The sequence below is a fragment of the Ylistrum balloti genome, unplaced genomic scaffold (assembly GCF_031769215.1).
Source record: "Ylistrum balloti isolate Yb309-2 unplaced genomic scaffold, AGI_CSIRO_Ybal_v1 Utg369892, whole genome shotgun sequence".
In the NCBI taxonomy this organism is placed as follows: Eukaryota; Metazoa; Mollusca; class Bivalvia; order Pectinida; family Pectinidae; genus Ylistrum; species Ylistrum balloti.
In genome coordinates, this window is record NW_026782024.1 from 99,256 (window position 1) to 115,082 (window position 15,827).

Sequence of the window (15,827 nt, forward strand, 5' to 3'; positions counted from 1 at the left end):
AATGTACTTCGGTATTAATTTACTTTTAGAAACAGATGAGTAAAAATCAAATGAAACCGAAGATCACTACGGTACCATTACATTTAAGTAACCGTATAGTATTGAAAGGCTTTTTGTCTACATAGTACTTGACAAACTTCGATTCAATAAATCAATAATTAGTTACATGACCATAGGAACAATATAATTTTATCTGATACGTTCAGTAAAAACTAGACACGTCATGGAAAGGATTCATGTCTCCGATATTTCACAATATAAAGGTAGAATTCTTATTGATGTTTGGTGTAAACCATACATCGCGGAAACCTCTATGATTCCTTTATCAAGCTGGACACATTATATCAGTAGTATCACTGTTTTACTTTTGATTTTGTGGTAAATATCATAATAAAGTAAACCAATTGAATACTCTCCTACTTAATGTAATCACTGAGTAATGGTATACGGACAGATAATACTATGATATAATATTAACACGACGAAACAGGCCACCATTTCCTTGAGTGATGTTGAGTTTGACGTGCCCGAGCCATGACATGACATGTCATGACATTTCTTGAACCAATCTTGGCTATTTTCGCAAACTACAGTGTTGGGTTTCATCACAGAAAACGACCAGACAAATGACTCCAGGCTTTTTGTTTAATCAGAAGAAGTTTTGAAGGTTTAAACAAATTTGACCTTTTATAACCTGGAATTCGATTCAAGGTAATTACTTTTCGCAAACTTGGTTGGCCTTCATCGCAGTATCATAGCAACCAAATACTATGATTCGAGACCATTTGGTTAATTATGTTAAGTTGCTCGGAAGGCTTTACAAAAGTTTTCTGTGTCCTCTGATTATTAAATATAGCGTCGCTAGATAAAGTGATAACGCGATCTGGTTTATAGGAACGTTTTCAGAACAAGGGTTTGTGTTAAGTGGACTCAAGCCTCTTGTTTGTTAACTGGTCAAATCTTCTCAATTGTGCTGAGACTGCCCTCTCTCATTCTTTGGAGTCAAAACATTCAAACAATACCTTATTGGTTTTACAGAGGTTGGAAAAAGAAGTTGAAAAGCGAGAGGAATTCGTATGGAATACAGCTCACAAACGCCTATATTTGTTAAAACTTGAAAGGCTCTGTAAAGTATGGCATTCAATGGTATTTCTGTGTTCTATACCAGCTTTATTTCAGAAGGCTTTATATGAAATAGAAAGAGATCAATCTTCCACAATATATGTGAGGCAAATTTCATCATATTTCACGCCAAACCACATCTGACTGATGACCATTTCGAGAATAGCATTAGAAAGTGTAGCCTCAAGGAAATCACGCTGCTATCCAAGCAAATGTATCCAGGAGTTTTTCAGGAGTCATACTTTGCCCAGGTTTTACTGAATTTGAGTTTGGATTATGATTATCATGACAAGTCGGATTTTTTGTTTTGTTTTTAGCAATGTTTGGTGTTACTTTCCATGAGAGGTTGATATCATCCATCCATGTCAAATATGGGCGATCTATGCATCAAAAATCTGTTTATTGATTTAAAAAAAAATTGTTAGAAATTTTCCCCAAACTGTACCCTTACCAATTTTCTATTCAGTTCATTCAGCATTTCACACTACACACTTTTACCAAATAACCATTTTTCTATGGGAAGGCTGTGATATCTATTGCAATAAGTTTTGACAAATACAGAAATTAATGCGGTCTAAAAACCAGTTTTTGAAGGATAAATGTTTAGGTATAAATGTAGTACTTTTTTGACTCTGAAATATAATGGATGAATATTGGTGGCAAAAAAAAAATGATAAAACAAAATCAATTTTTTCGTCATTTTAATATTTAACATCAGTTTCTATATATAGGTAAGTTCAACAATAGATATAATACTGACAACAATGTGGTACAATGTGTAATGGCACAGTTCACTAACGTACAAACGGCAAAACATGGAATAGTTGTAGAGAGTTATGTCTTGGTCCAGTATGAACTTTGGCATTGGTCAATCTTTAACCTTGGTCTTAACCTTGGTTAGTCTTTAACCTTGGTCAAAACACACTTGTAGTTGGTTTATCATCACATTTTTATCAGGATGTGTCAAACAGAATTTCTTATTAGTATTCAATAAATAAATATAACAACATTTATTATCATTTTGATACTAGAACATGTTGTCAAAGTGGTGCTTTTCTTCAAAATATCAATTACCCAACTCTGTCATTCTCAAAAATATAAGGCTTGGTTTCTGATCCTTGTCCAACTGATGTACCCATTAACTCATGTTGTCTATGGTTAATTGTGATACCGTAATGATGTGTTTCCCATATTTGAACTGATTTTTTCGTGAAGGTAATACATTACTTTTGAAGTTCTCCAGTAAGAGAATATTTCTTAATTTTTGAAGTTTAGAGAAAAATTAATTGAACATTTAGAATATTCATGAATTGGGGTAAATATGTTTGTTACAGAAAAAAAACTTAAATTGTTCAAACTTTTCATTTTTAAAGAAATATTCAAACATGCAGTTTTTTTTCATCAAGTCAACTATAAAACTTAACCTTTCATACTAAAATATTACATTATAATTTTTTATTCCTGTGTTAGGATTAATTAATAAGAGACCAAAGAGGGATCTTGGCATCCACAATTGTTTGATCTTCATTTCTTCTTTAAAAGTTGGATCTTTTCCCTTCCTTCCTCTTGTTTGCTTTTTACTACCAGGTATATGAAATTTGATAATTCCATTGAAGAAATAGCATAAAAGATTTCAACTGTCAAATCAATGATAGTTACTTGTCAGCATCTTTGTTTTTCTGAACCATCCCAAAATAAAAATGAAGGCGCTTTTTGGGACCATATAAGATTTTTGAATGATCCATTCTGTCCTCAAGAATGAATGATAACATACTTTCATAGCCAAAAATCATGATGGCTACCTGTCAAGTGATTTTGCTTTTCTGACTAGTCTCAAAATTGAAAGGGCACTACTAGTTACAATGGGGAACATAAGTATGTAATTTTAAGAAAATTCCATCCAATTCTCAAGAAATAGCTATAACAAACTTTCATTGTCAAATCTAAGATGGCTGCATTAAAGCCATTTTGTTACTTTTAATAAGTCCCAAAATCAGATGAGCAGTTAGGGATCAAAGATCCATCCAGTACTTCTAAAGAAACTGATGACGACAGGCTAACAACCATGAAACCCGCTAAAACACTATAGAAAAGAAAAAGGAAGTTAGATCACACTTATAAATGGTTCCTTGATTAAAACAAATCAGAAATCATTATTAGTTACAAGATAAAAACTAATGAGTTTGAGTAGAACCATTAACCAACACCTGGCATTATCTATATGTATCATGATGTAGGTATCGTTCAGCAGGAAAGGTAGTCTGAAATAAGTCCAAAGTTGTATAGGATATTTCAAGGCTGAATGACAACATTAACAGTGTGAGTAACGCACCTCAAAAACATGTTCATTTTGACTTATAATAACACAATCAGCAAATATCTGTCTTTTATGCCAAAATTTCAAGCCAAAAATCTAAAAGTTACTGAAATACTATTTAACTTATTCATACTCATATTCTTACTTCAAAATCAAACATTTCTGAACACATTTATCATATTGCACTTTAAACACCTGTAAATTAACGACTGTATTTTTTTCAAAGAAGAATTCATTAAGATAAATAAAATATTACCTTTCAATTTTTGCTAACTGCTACTATCTTACATTTACATACAATATATTTTCATGAATCTATAATTCAATTTTTTTTTAATTCTCACTCTTTTGAATTATACCACTACATATATCCTTAAACTATAGTTTCAATTCTATTCCAAATTTCTATATGATAATCTAGAAGAAATTAAAAGCAAACCTTCCCTATTGGAATAGTAACCTAAATGGATCCAATAATTACCAGCTGACAACCTACATCACAATAAAAAGCTAACTACACATCTAATAATCAGTTAGGCTATTATTCTTATTACTGAGCTCAGATTCCATGCATGTAAGCACAGGTACTGGTAACAATGTAACTTTTCTATAGATGTGATGTACTGTTTAACAGTTAACCCATATGGAAAATAAACTGACCAGTACCTGTGCTTATAAGTACAACTGCCAGGAATATAAGTTATATAGTGTATATATATATATGCTTAACAGCTACAAGTATGCAATACATTGAACATACACAAACAAAATAACAAGTTGCAAGCACTCCATGAAGAAACAGCAGTTGCTTAAAGGAATGTAGATAAGGGTGAAGTAAACATACAGGAATTCAGTCAGAACCTTTTCTGCATTTTTTCTGAAGTATATGATAATCAAGTAATTGAACAAGGCTTTGTGTAAAATGTGCCATGGTCCTTAATATAGGTCTAATATTTATGGAAAGATTAACATCTTCAATAAAGCTTAACATTTCCATATTTGTTAAAAGACACTGTTATGACAGAGTTGTCTCCCTTGTTATGACAAATTGCTATGCAATCGTAATGCATTGAAAAATATTCAATGTGTACATGAATGGTCTTAGTTAGAAGATTAATGTATATCAATTTAAGTAGATATAAGTTATTTCCTACACAAGAAGGTACCCATTACAACATATACCAGTACATATAGATTGTAGTATACAAATAGCTACAGAAAATATCAACAATCATAAATAACATTTCAGATCTATTAGTTGAGAAATATCTCATCATATCAAAAATCAGGACATTACCTTCTAACAGGTGTAAACATGGAAAATTTATCAATCTCATTTTGTTTTTGGTGTAACTAGTCTTTCAGGATGAAATATAAAAAAAAATTATAAAGTAATATCAACCAGTTTTAAAAGTTGGACACTTATAAAAGAGAATTGAAGTCATAAGATTCTGCTCACTGATACATAGTGTTACGTTAGCAGAGATAGTTTTTCTAATGATATCTATAATCAACATTTACAGGAAACAGATACATCATGATTTCTGTGAATTCCTTTCTTTCAGTACCACATGTAGAATGTAGTGATGTCACTAAGAAATAGCTGGCTAAATATTAACTTGAAGTAACATTCTATGTATCTGCTCAAAACAATTACTGGTTTAGAGTGTATAAATATGAGGCAACATTGTCCATGAAGATTAAGTGTGAATCCTTACTTGTGGCACAACATAAGCCTATAACTAGAAGCTATAGCAAGAACAGTCTAGGAATGATAATGTAATGAGACAAAATTGTTACAGTGACAATATCAAACAAATACATATAATGATTGATATCATTTTAACCAGTTGTAGAGCCAACATCAATTTGTCATGAATTCACATAAAATATAAGTCATGATCAATAACAGTATATCCTATTTGTAATCAGTCATTACATATAGCAACATATATACAACAAAATCTGTAACTTTGACATTCTAACAAAGACTGTAGTCATAGAAACAGACTGTAAGTCAAGTCTAATAGCCATACATACACTGCACATCATACAAAACAAGACAATTCAGTGAATTATAGTCCACTATGAATTTGTAATTATGCACCAAGAATGCACTACCTCACCCAAATGAATCCATACCCAAAGTGTAAAGTTCAAGTGACAAGTTCTGTAAGAGATAGAGCCTGGACAAACTTTTTTCTTTAATGTAGTTCAAAGGTCAAAATATCAGTCAAAGTGACCTTTGCTTGATACATGACATGCCTTACCAAGGTGAACACTTACCCCAAATTTGGAGTTTCGGTGATAAGAAGTGTTGGAGAAATAGCCCAGAAAAGACAGTAGAAAGACACAATGTAAAAAATTATCTCCCCTCCACCTCCCCATTGGTTTCTGATGGGGACAAAAAAAAATTGATATATATGTAGACTCAGGACTACTATATTAATCATATACACACATACAGACTATCAGTCATACCTATAGACTTAAGACTACAGGTATTAGCCATTTACACACATACAGTCTAATAGCCATACACAGACACAAAACTACTAGTATTAGCCTCATAGGTATAAACACATACTGTCAGTCGTACATACAGACTCAAGAGCACTATTTTTGGCCTTATACACACTTACAGATTAATAGCCATACATATAGACTCAAGGCTACTAGTATTAGCCATATACACACATACAGACTATCAGCCATTTAAGTCTATTAGTCTTACATATATAGACTATTTGCCATATAACATATCGTCTATTAGTTGTATATACACAACAGAAATCAATAAACAGACTAAGAGTTATCCTACATGTATACACATGACTTACCATACATATAAATCATAAATAATGCACATGGACAACTTGCCAAAAATACTTTGACAGTCACTTACAGGCTAGTAGTCATAGTTTATCAGTTGTACACATAGAATAAACTATTATACAAAGTGGCAGTTTACTTTGTCTTAACCAAATAAACATATAAACCATACAGACTGACCATTAATATTGCCAAACACATTGTGGCACAGATTTCTATTCCAGCATTAGTACTGTAAATTGCTTCACGTTCACAATTATTTAACAATTTTTCAAATACAATTGACATAGAAGATGGAGGACCAACTTCAAATAGTGATAGCTTATTCATATAAAGATCACAATTGATGACATCATATGATTGATAAATCTTTAAGAATTTTGAAAGATGTGTTGCTTGTAGCAATGGTCAACAAGACAATGGAATTAAGATCAACTCTTCAAACAGAACATACTTAATTTTCTGGTGGTTTTAAAGTAATTTTCAGTAATATCTAAATCTCCAATATATCAAGAATTTCATTATGTCAAATTCCATATTCAATCTTACCACATTACAGTTTAATTTTACATTACAAATGTCATATGGCAAAATAAATAGTCATCTAAGTGAGGACAAACAATCTGTGTAGATAATTAATCACATTCACCAATGATGTTTCCTAAAGATTTTTTCTCAATGTATCTTTCTAATGACTGACTTTTGAAAAAGAAGCAAAAGTTGAAGGGCTACAAAAATACTTCAAGAAAAAATTGTGTTAGATTTACTTTTAAATCAAAAGCCAAACAAGAGATCAGAAATTAATATAATTGTATAATTATTATAATGTTTTACATTGTTTGTCTTTGTAACATTATAAAATAGAGACTAGAATACAAATCTCCTGTCAAATGTAACACAGTGACTTAGTGAAACTTAACCAGTGAGAAATACATCTAATACAGTTACCATATACTGTTTACATTTTAAGAAGACAGAAGTCGAGGTATATGAATGCAGACTCTATAATAATCTGAGCAGTAACAAAAAAATTGTACTAACTATTACATAAAATCAATCACCAAACATTTACTTCAAAAGGAGCTCGTTTTGCCAAAAACTTCAAGGAGACTGTTGTGATGATGTGATTATCTAACCATTCATTTCATTTACATTTTTTGTATTTAGTTAGAACAATAAAGTCAAATTGATAAATAATGATTTCACATGAACTAATAAATCAATAGTATTTACTGTTTCATTAGTAACACACTAAAGATATGACTGAATGGCTTCTTTAAGAAAAGCCTAATGCAGTATGTGCTGTTGTGGATTGATGAAGACAAAAAAGCCTAATGCAGTGAGTATATACTGCTGCAGACTGATGATGACAAAAAGGTCAATACAGTATGTGTTGCTACAGACTGACTAAATCAAAAAGCCTAATGCAGTGAGTATGTGCTGCTGCAGACTGACTAAATCAAAAAGCCTAATGCAGTGAGCATGTGCTGCTGCAGACTGACTAAATCAAAAAGCCTAATGCAGTGAGTATGTGCTGCTGCAGACTGACTATATCAAAAAGCCTAATGCAGTGAGTATGTGCTGCTGCGGACTGGCTAAGTGAAAAAGCCTAATGCAGTGAGTATGTGTTGTTGTGGACTGATAGACAAAAAGCCTAATGTAGTGAGTATGTGTTGTTGTGGACTGATAGAAAAAAAGCTTTATGCAGTGAGTATGCGTTGCTGTAGATTGATGAAGACAAAAAGCTTAATGCAGTGAGTATGCGTTGCTGCGGACTGACTAAGTCAAAAAGCCTAATGCAGTGAGTATGTGCTGCTGCGGATTGATGAAGACAAAAATGGATTAGGATCAGGTTCTTCTTTCATCACCGTTACCTTCATCCATTCTTTGGTTTTGTTAGATTTCCTTATAGCATCCACAACAGTCTGTACATACAATGAGTCTTCAAAATTTGCTGCCTGTAATACAGGGTCCTGACAGTACCTCTGTCGTTCTTCTTCTTTTTCAAATGCATCTTTAACTGCTTCAATCATTCTAATGATGCCCTTTAGATATGGTGTTGCAATCTCTGCTCTGGTTTTATCTGAAACTCCATGCCTCTCCTCCTCCTTGAAATTGATAGGATCAAAGTGTATAAGTCTCTCTTTCTTTTCCGAGTGTTTCTGACCGTATAAGTCAGCACCCTTAGCAATCAAACGACCTTTTGTTCCAACCATGAGTATTTCCTGGAGAAACATGCCAGGTATATGACTGTTGATGGTAACAGTAGCACAGGATCCTCTGTCAAGCTCCATTTGAAAAGAGCAGAAATCATCACTTGTTATCTCTCTGATACCTTTGATTTTTTCGGTTTGTTTTGTATAAGTTTTCAACATTCCATGAACCTGTGTAGCTTTTTGACCAGTCAGAAAAGAAATAACATCAATTATATTACTGCCTATTGTATTAAGAACTCCACCTCCCATCATTTCATCACACATCCAGTCAAACTTTTCTTTAGGACTAGCTTCAAAATGTATGTTTACTTCACAAATGGTCATGTCTCCAATAAAATTGTCTTCCATGAGCTGTTTCATCTTACAAATTGTTGGCAAGAAACGCAATCCAAATACAATGAATGACATTAATCTCGGATAATATCTGGAGGCGTTGACCATCCGTAAAGCGTCTACCTGAGATGGTCCTGCGGGTGCCCCACACAGAACGTGTTTGCCTATTCCCAATGCCTTTACAGCAATTGGAGATTGAAGGTGAGGAGGACAGCTTATAACCAGTACATCCACGTCTCTGTTCAGCAAGACTTCGTCAACTCTATTTGTACTGAACGGTATGTTTAATTCTTTTGCAAGTTCGTCTGCTTCCTCTTTCGTTCGGCCCCACAGTGCGGCAACATGAAACCCGCATGATTTCAACAGTGGGACATAGGACCGTATTGATGTAGTGGTACCGATCACGCCAATACCAGGAAGCATTTTCCGCATTCTGCTTCATTTACTTGGACAATTCAACCATCAGCTCCAGTAATCAAATGCCCACCATATACGTATTGCAGAAATTATGATCCTTGGCCATGCACATGTGAGATTTTGTCTGATTTTCTGTAAGAAGGACTATCTTTCTTGGCCCTTCTTGACAGGTATTCAATACTAACGAAACGCTTCTACGGAATAAAGATAGAGTTACGTGCAATACAAACGTTTCGGAGATAGTGAAAAGCAAGTTTGGGTGTCGTAAACAGTCTTTTTTGTAGCTGCATCATTACAAGAAAATATTGTCGTACATTTGATCATACTACAATATAAAGAATCTTTAGCTGGTTATAAATAATTATGATGTGCTTATATATGCATATATTTATTTCCTATTATTTACGACAATCACATTTTTTCTTTTCCGGGTTCGTTGCACAACGTTAGAAAACGAAACTTCAGTGCTTTTTTTCGGGGGAAGTTGCCGACACCACAGGTATGAAGTGGTTATTTCAACAACTTTAAAGTGTACAGTGATTGTTATTGAATAACTATTACGTTAATAAGTAACCAGTTACTCAAATCACAGGAAGCAGGCGTGAATTAAAATGTAATGTGAAATATAGCTATTATACGGTACAACTACAACAATAGGAATAATATATCCGTGGCGCATCAGGTTCGAACCCTTCATATAAATACATATAAAACAATAATAAGAAAACCGAAATTGCTTCCTAGTGGCCTTTGATATTTTGGCAACTGCCATATTCCTTAAAAAGTGTCCAGAAAAGTTTGACATAGTAAGTGTATATAATGTTAAGTGTGTAAAGTAAATTTGCCACATGGTACTGGTACTTCTTGGGATTGCCAGCAAACAAAAAACGTGAATAAATGGCAATACATTGGAGTTGGAGTTATTTTTTGACAAAATGTTAAAAAAGAAATTAGGGTTGGTAGCAAAAAGATAGTGATGGTCAGGAATCACAGATCTTTTTTTTGTTAACCAATACAAGATGGTATATTTTACACAAAATAGGAGTAATTCATTTGTCAACTTTTTATAAAAATCACTAAATTCATCACCTCCATTGCCAGATTTGTATGTATATCAGAGTCCATGCTTATATTCTGACTTAAAACGGATCATGCTCACCTATGACATTTACACTTTGAAATTTAACTTTGATACATGTAACCAGGGATGTATAATACATTCCCTGATGTAACCTATATAAAAATTATGCAGTTACATAGAGAGTAACATTGGCTGTTGGTTCATGTTATTTATTGCAGAAAATGACTGAAACAATAAATGGTCGACTACACAAGGCCACATTTGCCATGAGCTGATTCTGGTTTCCAGAGGCCCAGTTTGGATGTGTCCCTGGTGTTGTTAAAACCCGAGTTGGATTCACTGGCGGTTCAACAAAGGATGCAACATATCGTAACATGTAATTGATTATTGTTTATCTTTCAATCTGTTAAAGGATGCACAATGCCAAATGAAGTCAGGAAACAAGATTTAAAGTTTTACAAAGAGCTTTATTGTGTAATTTGTGTTGTTTTTGGAAATTCAGAGTTGGTTTAAAACTCAAACAAATTCAACAAACTACATATTTTTGTTTGTGAAATTCAATGTGGGTATAAAACTCAAACAAATCCAACAAACTGCATATTTGATTGCCTTGAACAGCTGGTCATTGGAACATTTACATCATGGAATGATAACTTTAATAAACCCATTGATTGGTTAAAAAAGGTTTGAAATGCATGTTGCATAAAACATCTAGAAAAAGTATAAAAAAAAAAGAAAAAGAAAAAGTAATCCTTTAAAGATAAGAGCACATCTGATTTCTTTACCAGACTTTTATTTTAAGGCATAGGAAACTTCATCCCTTTCTGTAAATGAGATGTAAATCATCTTCTACACAGAAGGTTATGAAGGGTTCCAGTATGGCATGAAATGTACAATTGTATTATATGGGTGTAATGGCAATATTTGTTTCTTACATTGCGTGCATATATTAAAATGTTATTTCCTTTAACTAGATGTTTAAGCAACTTGAATGAAGCCGTGAAACAAGCAGTTCAGAATGATAAACACACTATCCTTCTGTAAATGTTTGAATTCTGGATGAAATTTTGCTCAATGGTAGGCAGTGTCTGTTTGAAATTATTATTACAATAGTCATTAGAAGTTTTTAGCCCACCATCATTAGATGCTGGGCTAATCAAATCACCTGACGTCTGTGAACCATGGTCTGTCCTTCCGTCCTTAAACAATTTTTGTTATTGTTATTTCTAGAGATTTTCTAATTGTGCCTGTTAGATTTTGGGACTGATCAGAAAAATAAAATGGCTAACAGGCTTAGTAAAGATTGTTATTGCCATTTCTTGAAAAGTATTGAATGGATCTCTTTCAAATTTCATATGTAATTTTTCTTTTGTCCCCTATTGTGTCCATTTAATTCAGCGACTGATCAGAAAAATAAAATGGCTTCCAGGTGACCATCTTGATTTGGCAGTTAAAGTTTATCATTGCTGATTCTGCATATTATTGTTCAAATTTCTTATCATTAATTATTGTGTTTTAGAGGTGACCACACTGAAACTGTGGCCTTGGACTTTGACCCTGAGAAGGTTAGCTATAGCGAGCTACTGGAGATGTTTTGGACCAATCACAGTCCTTGTACTAAAAGTAGAAACCAATACATGTCTGCAATCTTTTATCATGGTACAAAACAGAAAATTATGGCAGAGGAATCAAGAGACACACTCCAAAAAGAAATAGCAAGACCTATACAAACTAAAATCCTTCCAGCTAGTGTATTCTACAATGCTGAGAAGTAAGTAGCTCCTTGGTCTACATATGTTTGTGTGGTAGATGATATGTGTGTGGCGTGTATGTCATATTCTACAATGCTGAGAAGTAGCACCCTGGTATACACATATGTTTATGTGGTAAATGGTGTGATGGTGTAAATGTCATATATTACATTGCTGAGAAGTTATCAGCAACCTACTATGCACATATGTTTGTGTGGTAGATGATATGTGTGTGGTGTGTATGTCATAATCTACAATGCTGAGAAATAAGCAGCACCCTAGTATACACATATGTTTGTGTGGTAGATGATATGTGTGTGGTGTGTATGTCGTATTCTACACTGCTGAGAAGTAAGTAGCACCATAGTTTACACATGTGTTTGTGTGGTATATGATATGTGTGTGGTGTGTATGTCATATTCTACAATGCTGAGAAGTAGCACCCTGGTATACACATGTGTTTGTGTAGTAGATGATATGTGTGTGGCGTGTATGTTGTATTCTACAATGCTGAGAATTAAGTAGCACCCTGGCATACACATATGTTTATGCAAACCTCCTGTTTTTCAGTTATCACCAAAAGTACATGCTAAGACAACATGCTGAAGTTCTAGACAAACTGAATCTCTCTGATGAAGACATTTTGACATCTCATGTTGCTGCCAGACTCAATGGTTATCTGGGAGGTTTTGGCTCCTTAGAGCAATTTGATCAGGTGAGGATTTTGGATGAAATTTTGATTGATTTTGTATTGAGGAAACAAATATTTGATCTCTCCTCTCATGAGTTAATTCAAAATATGAAGGTGAAAAAGGTTTAAACAAATTTTAACAATGCAGAACATTTCTTTATCTGACAAGGATATACACTATATATTGAATCCATACTGTGTAGACTACCAAAACAGAGTATCTGAGAAGATACTAGACTTATAACAACATAACAATTGTTGTATTTTTATCCAACAACCTATCAGTATTGTTACATGACACAGAATTTTCAAGAAGCAGTTTGCTGGGTAACTTTCTTAATAACTCATATAAATTGATGAAAATTTGTCATTCAATATCCAAACTTGATTTGGATTTTAGTGAAAGGTTTTAATTACTCTAAAATTACAATTTCAGGAGTGCAACACATTTGGTCTATTGGAAAATCAGCTCTCATTTGTAAGGAAACAGATCCAAAAGAGACAAAAGAATTAAGATCTAGCTTGGTAAACCATGTACAATGTTACCATAAAAATAAGGAATACAGTGAGAGACCTACTAAATTCAAGTCTGTTGCCATCTCATCTTCATGGCTTTCAAGATTGCAAAGATAGTTCTAAACTTCTCCATGTTAGAAATGATCAACCCAGACCTCTCCATAATAGAAATGATTGTCCCAGACCTCGCCATGATGGAAATAATTGACCCAGACCTCTCCATTTTCGCGAGGAAATGTTCCAGATGTGCAGAGGGCAAATAGTGAGCATAACCCCTGGAGTCTCCGTGATGTGATGAAGAATGTGTCATACAACTTTTATGCTTTTTAATTTCTGCTTAGAATGATAATACCTTGAATCACCAGATAATGAATGTTTATAAACCAAAGGATGTATGGAAAATAGGTACGACATGCTCTATGTTTTGAGAAGTATGCTTTCTGTTAAATACTTAAATGTGAAATGCTTCTACCATGAAGTAGTTATGTGTACTCTTGCCAGGTCATGATGGTGATGGCAGCTCAAAACTTCATTACGATGGAAATTGTGGCTCTCTCAACCTCTACTGACTCCATGAAGATGATCAGGCAAACCTCTCTATGAAGATGATGAATTAAAAGCTTAGGTTTGTATATATACTGACACTTGGTATGTATAATTGGACATCTACATCAGCTTGTATATATCAGTGGTTCAGTAAAGGTCTTTTATATATGTTATAATATATTTTATCTGGTTTAAATTCCTATTGTTAAGAAGATATTATTTTTTACTACTGGCACGATATTATCTTATTTATTGATATCAAAGGTATCAGCTTATCAGCTGGTAAGTCATTGTCCTATGTTGGTGCTGATTCTCGATACATTTGTCCTGAAGAGTCATGTGATGTTTCAACAGAAGGATGGCATTATCAGCCAGGCTGTAGACTTCAAGTATCATTAAATGAAGGTGAAAGTTGAAAACAATAGACTTTGACCTGATGTAACACATGATATCTGTTGTTTGAAAATGGCTGACAGTAATGATGTTGTGATATTTAACATTTTGAAATAAACTTTATTGTTTTCTTACCTGTGTATATGTCTTTGTCTCCTTTTTTCAGAAATTATTCAAATCCAAATTAAAACCATTCTACCATTATTTAACAATTAAAGTATATGAACGTCATGTTTCCTAGTACAGAATTAGTTTTTGTCATGACAAGCAATGTTGCCTTCTGAAGTACTTCCTACTCTCTGTAAAGTAGTAGAAGTAAAATAAAACTTAAAACTTTAAGTTATCTAAAATAAATTTAATTCACAACACAAATATATTGGTCGTAACAAACAGGAATAAAACACATCAGTACAAATGTATACTCCAATGCATCCTCTATACTCCAGGGGTTACAATCACTTTTCACACCCTAGGAACATTTCATGGCAAAATTGAAGGTTCCATATACAACACAAAACAAAGACTAGCTTGATCCTTAGGTTTACATCAAGTGAATCTTGAGATCTCATAACACATATTAAACGGTATATTGTAAAGGCTTTAAAGTTGGGTGTAGCTCCTTTGTTATCTTAAAAAGGAGTGTATCAGCCTGTGATTGGTGATTTTTTTCTTCTGGAACCAATCAAATTACTTTGCTTGTGCTTTCAATATTGCCATGTCATGTTCCAAGGGTGCAGAGAGTGAAAGTGATCATAACCTCAAAAATGTCGAGGATGACTCAAATGTTGTAGAATGTAAATGTGAATAATACCACAGCACAAATACTTTAATATCAAAAACTTTTTTGTAAAAACTACTTTGTATAAGAATATTTTATACTACAGATCAAAATTCTAGAGATGTAAACTTAATACAGAGGATATAATGGGTCAGTAATGTTACTGTTATATCCCTGTATATGTATATTGAATATTAAAAAAATTGCATATTAATCCACACCAGAGAATGTTGATGGAACATGTATGCCCCACTTCTGCTTTAGGGAGAAAACGGTTTTATACAGAGACTTTTTCTGTAAAAATATGTAGGAAAACAAAAATGAAAAGAATGTGTACATTGGTATAACTTGGAATGCATTTCATTAATAAACATACTTGGTATTAAGCTAAATGCTTTACTGTAAAACAAAGCCAACAGCCAAGAACATGTTATATCTAAAGATCATTTGTAGGCCTATAGTTGATTTTGAAAGACACATGACCTAAAAAGGACTTGTGTATATAATTTTACATCCCTAGTCCAAGTAAGTGTAAAAATAACTTTTATAATTGTAAACATATGTTTGAGCACTGCAGCCAAATCAGATGGCTACCTGATATATGGTAAGACATACATTTTCAGTTGTTATTTAGAGGGATTCTGGCCTCCAATAAGGGTGATTTGTAGGCAACAATATTATCCACCTTTTCACTCAATGATAACAATTTGACTGTTAAAAATACAAATAAACCACATATAAGAGTATTTCATGAACCAAACAATTTTTGTTACCAAAATAATACTTTTGTTTCCTTTCATTGCAACTTGTATCATTTTCAGTTGATACCAAACT

The 15,827-nt window shown here is 33.2% G+C and overlaps 2 protein-coding genes across 2 annotated transcripts; one reads left to right on the forward strand and one right to left on the reverse strand.

Annotated features, from left to right (window-relative positions):
- Window positions 1-7,804: 7,804 nt before the first annotated feature.
- On the reverse strand, window positions 7,805-9,325 carry LOC132546511 (glucose-fructose oxidoreductase domain-containing protein 1-like). The gene has a single exon (XM_060210229.1). It carries the CDS (start codon window positions 9,250-9,252, stop codon window positions 8,065-8,067), a length of 1,188 nt encoding a protein of 395 aa, XP_060066212.1. The 5' UTR covers window positions 9,253-9,325; the 3' UTR covers window positions 7,805-8,064.
- A 326-nt stretch (window positions 9,326-9,651) lies between these two features.
- On the forward strand, window positions 9,652-14,355 carry LOC132546460 (peptide methionine sulfoxide reductase-like). Its single transcript, XM_060210172.1, has 5 exons — window positions 9,652-9,736; window positions 10,537-10,694; window positions 11,838-12,089; window positions 12,640-12,784; window positions 13,197-14,355. The coding sequence occupies exons 3-5, from the start codon at window positions 11,908-11,910 to the stop codon at window positions 13,272-13,274; spliced, it is 405 nt and encodes a 134-aa protein (XP_060066155.1). The 5' UTR covers window positions 9,652-9,736; window positions 10,537-10,694; window positions 11,838-11,907; the 3' UTR covers window positions 13,275-14,355.
- Window positions 14,356-15,827: the final 1,472 nt, after the last annotated feature.

What these genes read in the sequence shown, in the direction of transcription:
- LOC132546511 (XM_060210229.1), bottom strand. Translation starts at nt 9,252, where the DNA reads ATGCGGAAAATGCTTCCTGGTATTGGCGTGATCGGTACCACTACATCA.
- LOC132546460 (XM_060210172.1), top strand. Translation starts at nt 11,908, where the DNA reads ATGTTTTGGACCAATCACAGTCCTTGTACTAAAAGTAGAAACCAATAC. An exon ending in GTATTCTACAATGCTGAGAA is followed by an intron (nt 12,090 to 12,639) that starts GTAAGTAGCTCC and finishes CCTGTTTTTCAG; the next exon opens with TTATCACCAAAAGTACATGC. An exon ending in CCTTAGAGCAATTTGATCAG is followed by an intron (nt 12,785 to 13,196) that starts GTGAGGATTTTG and finishes TTACAATTTCAG; the next exon opens with GAGTGCAACACATTTGGTCT.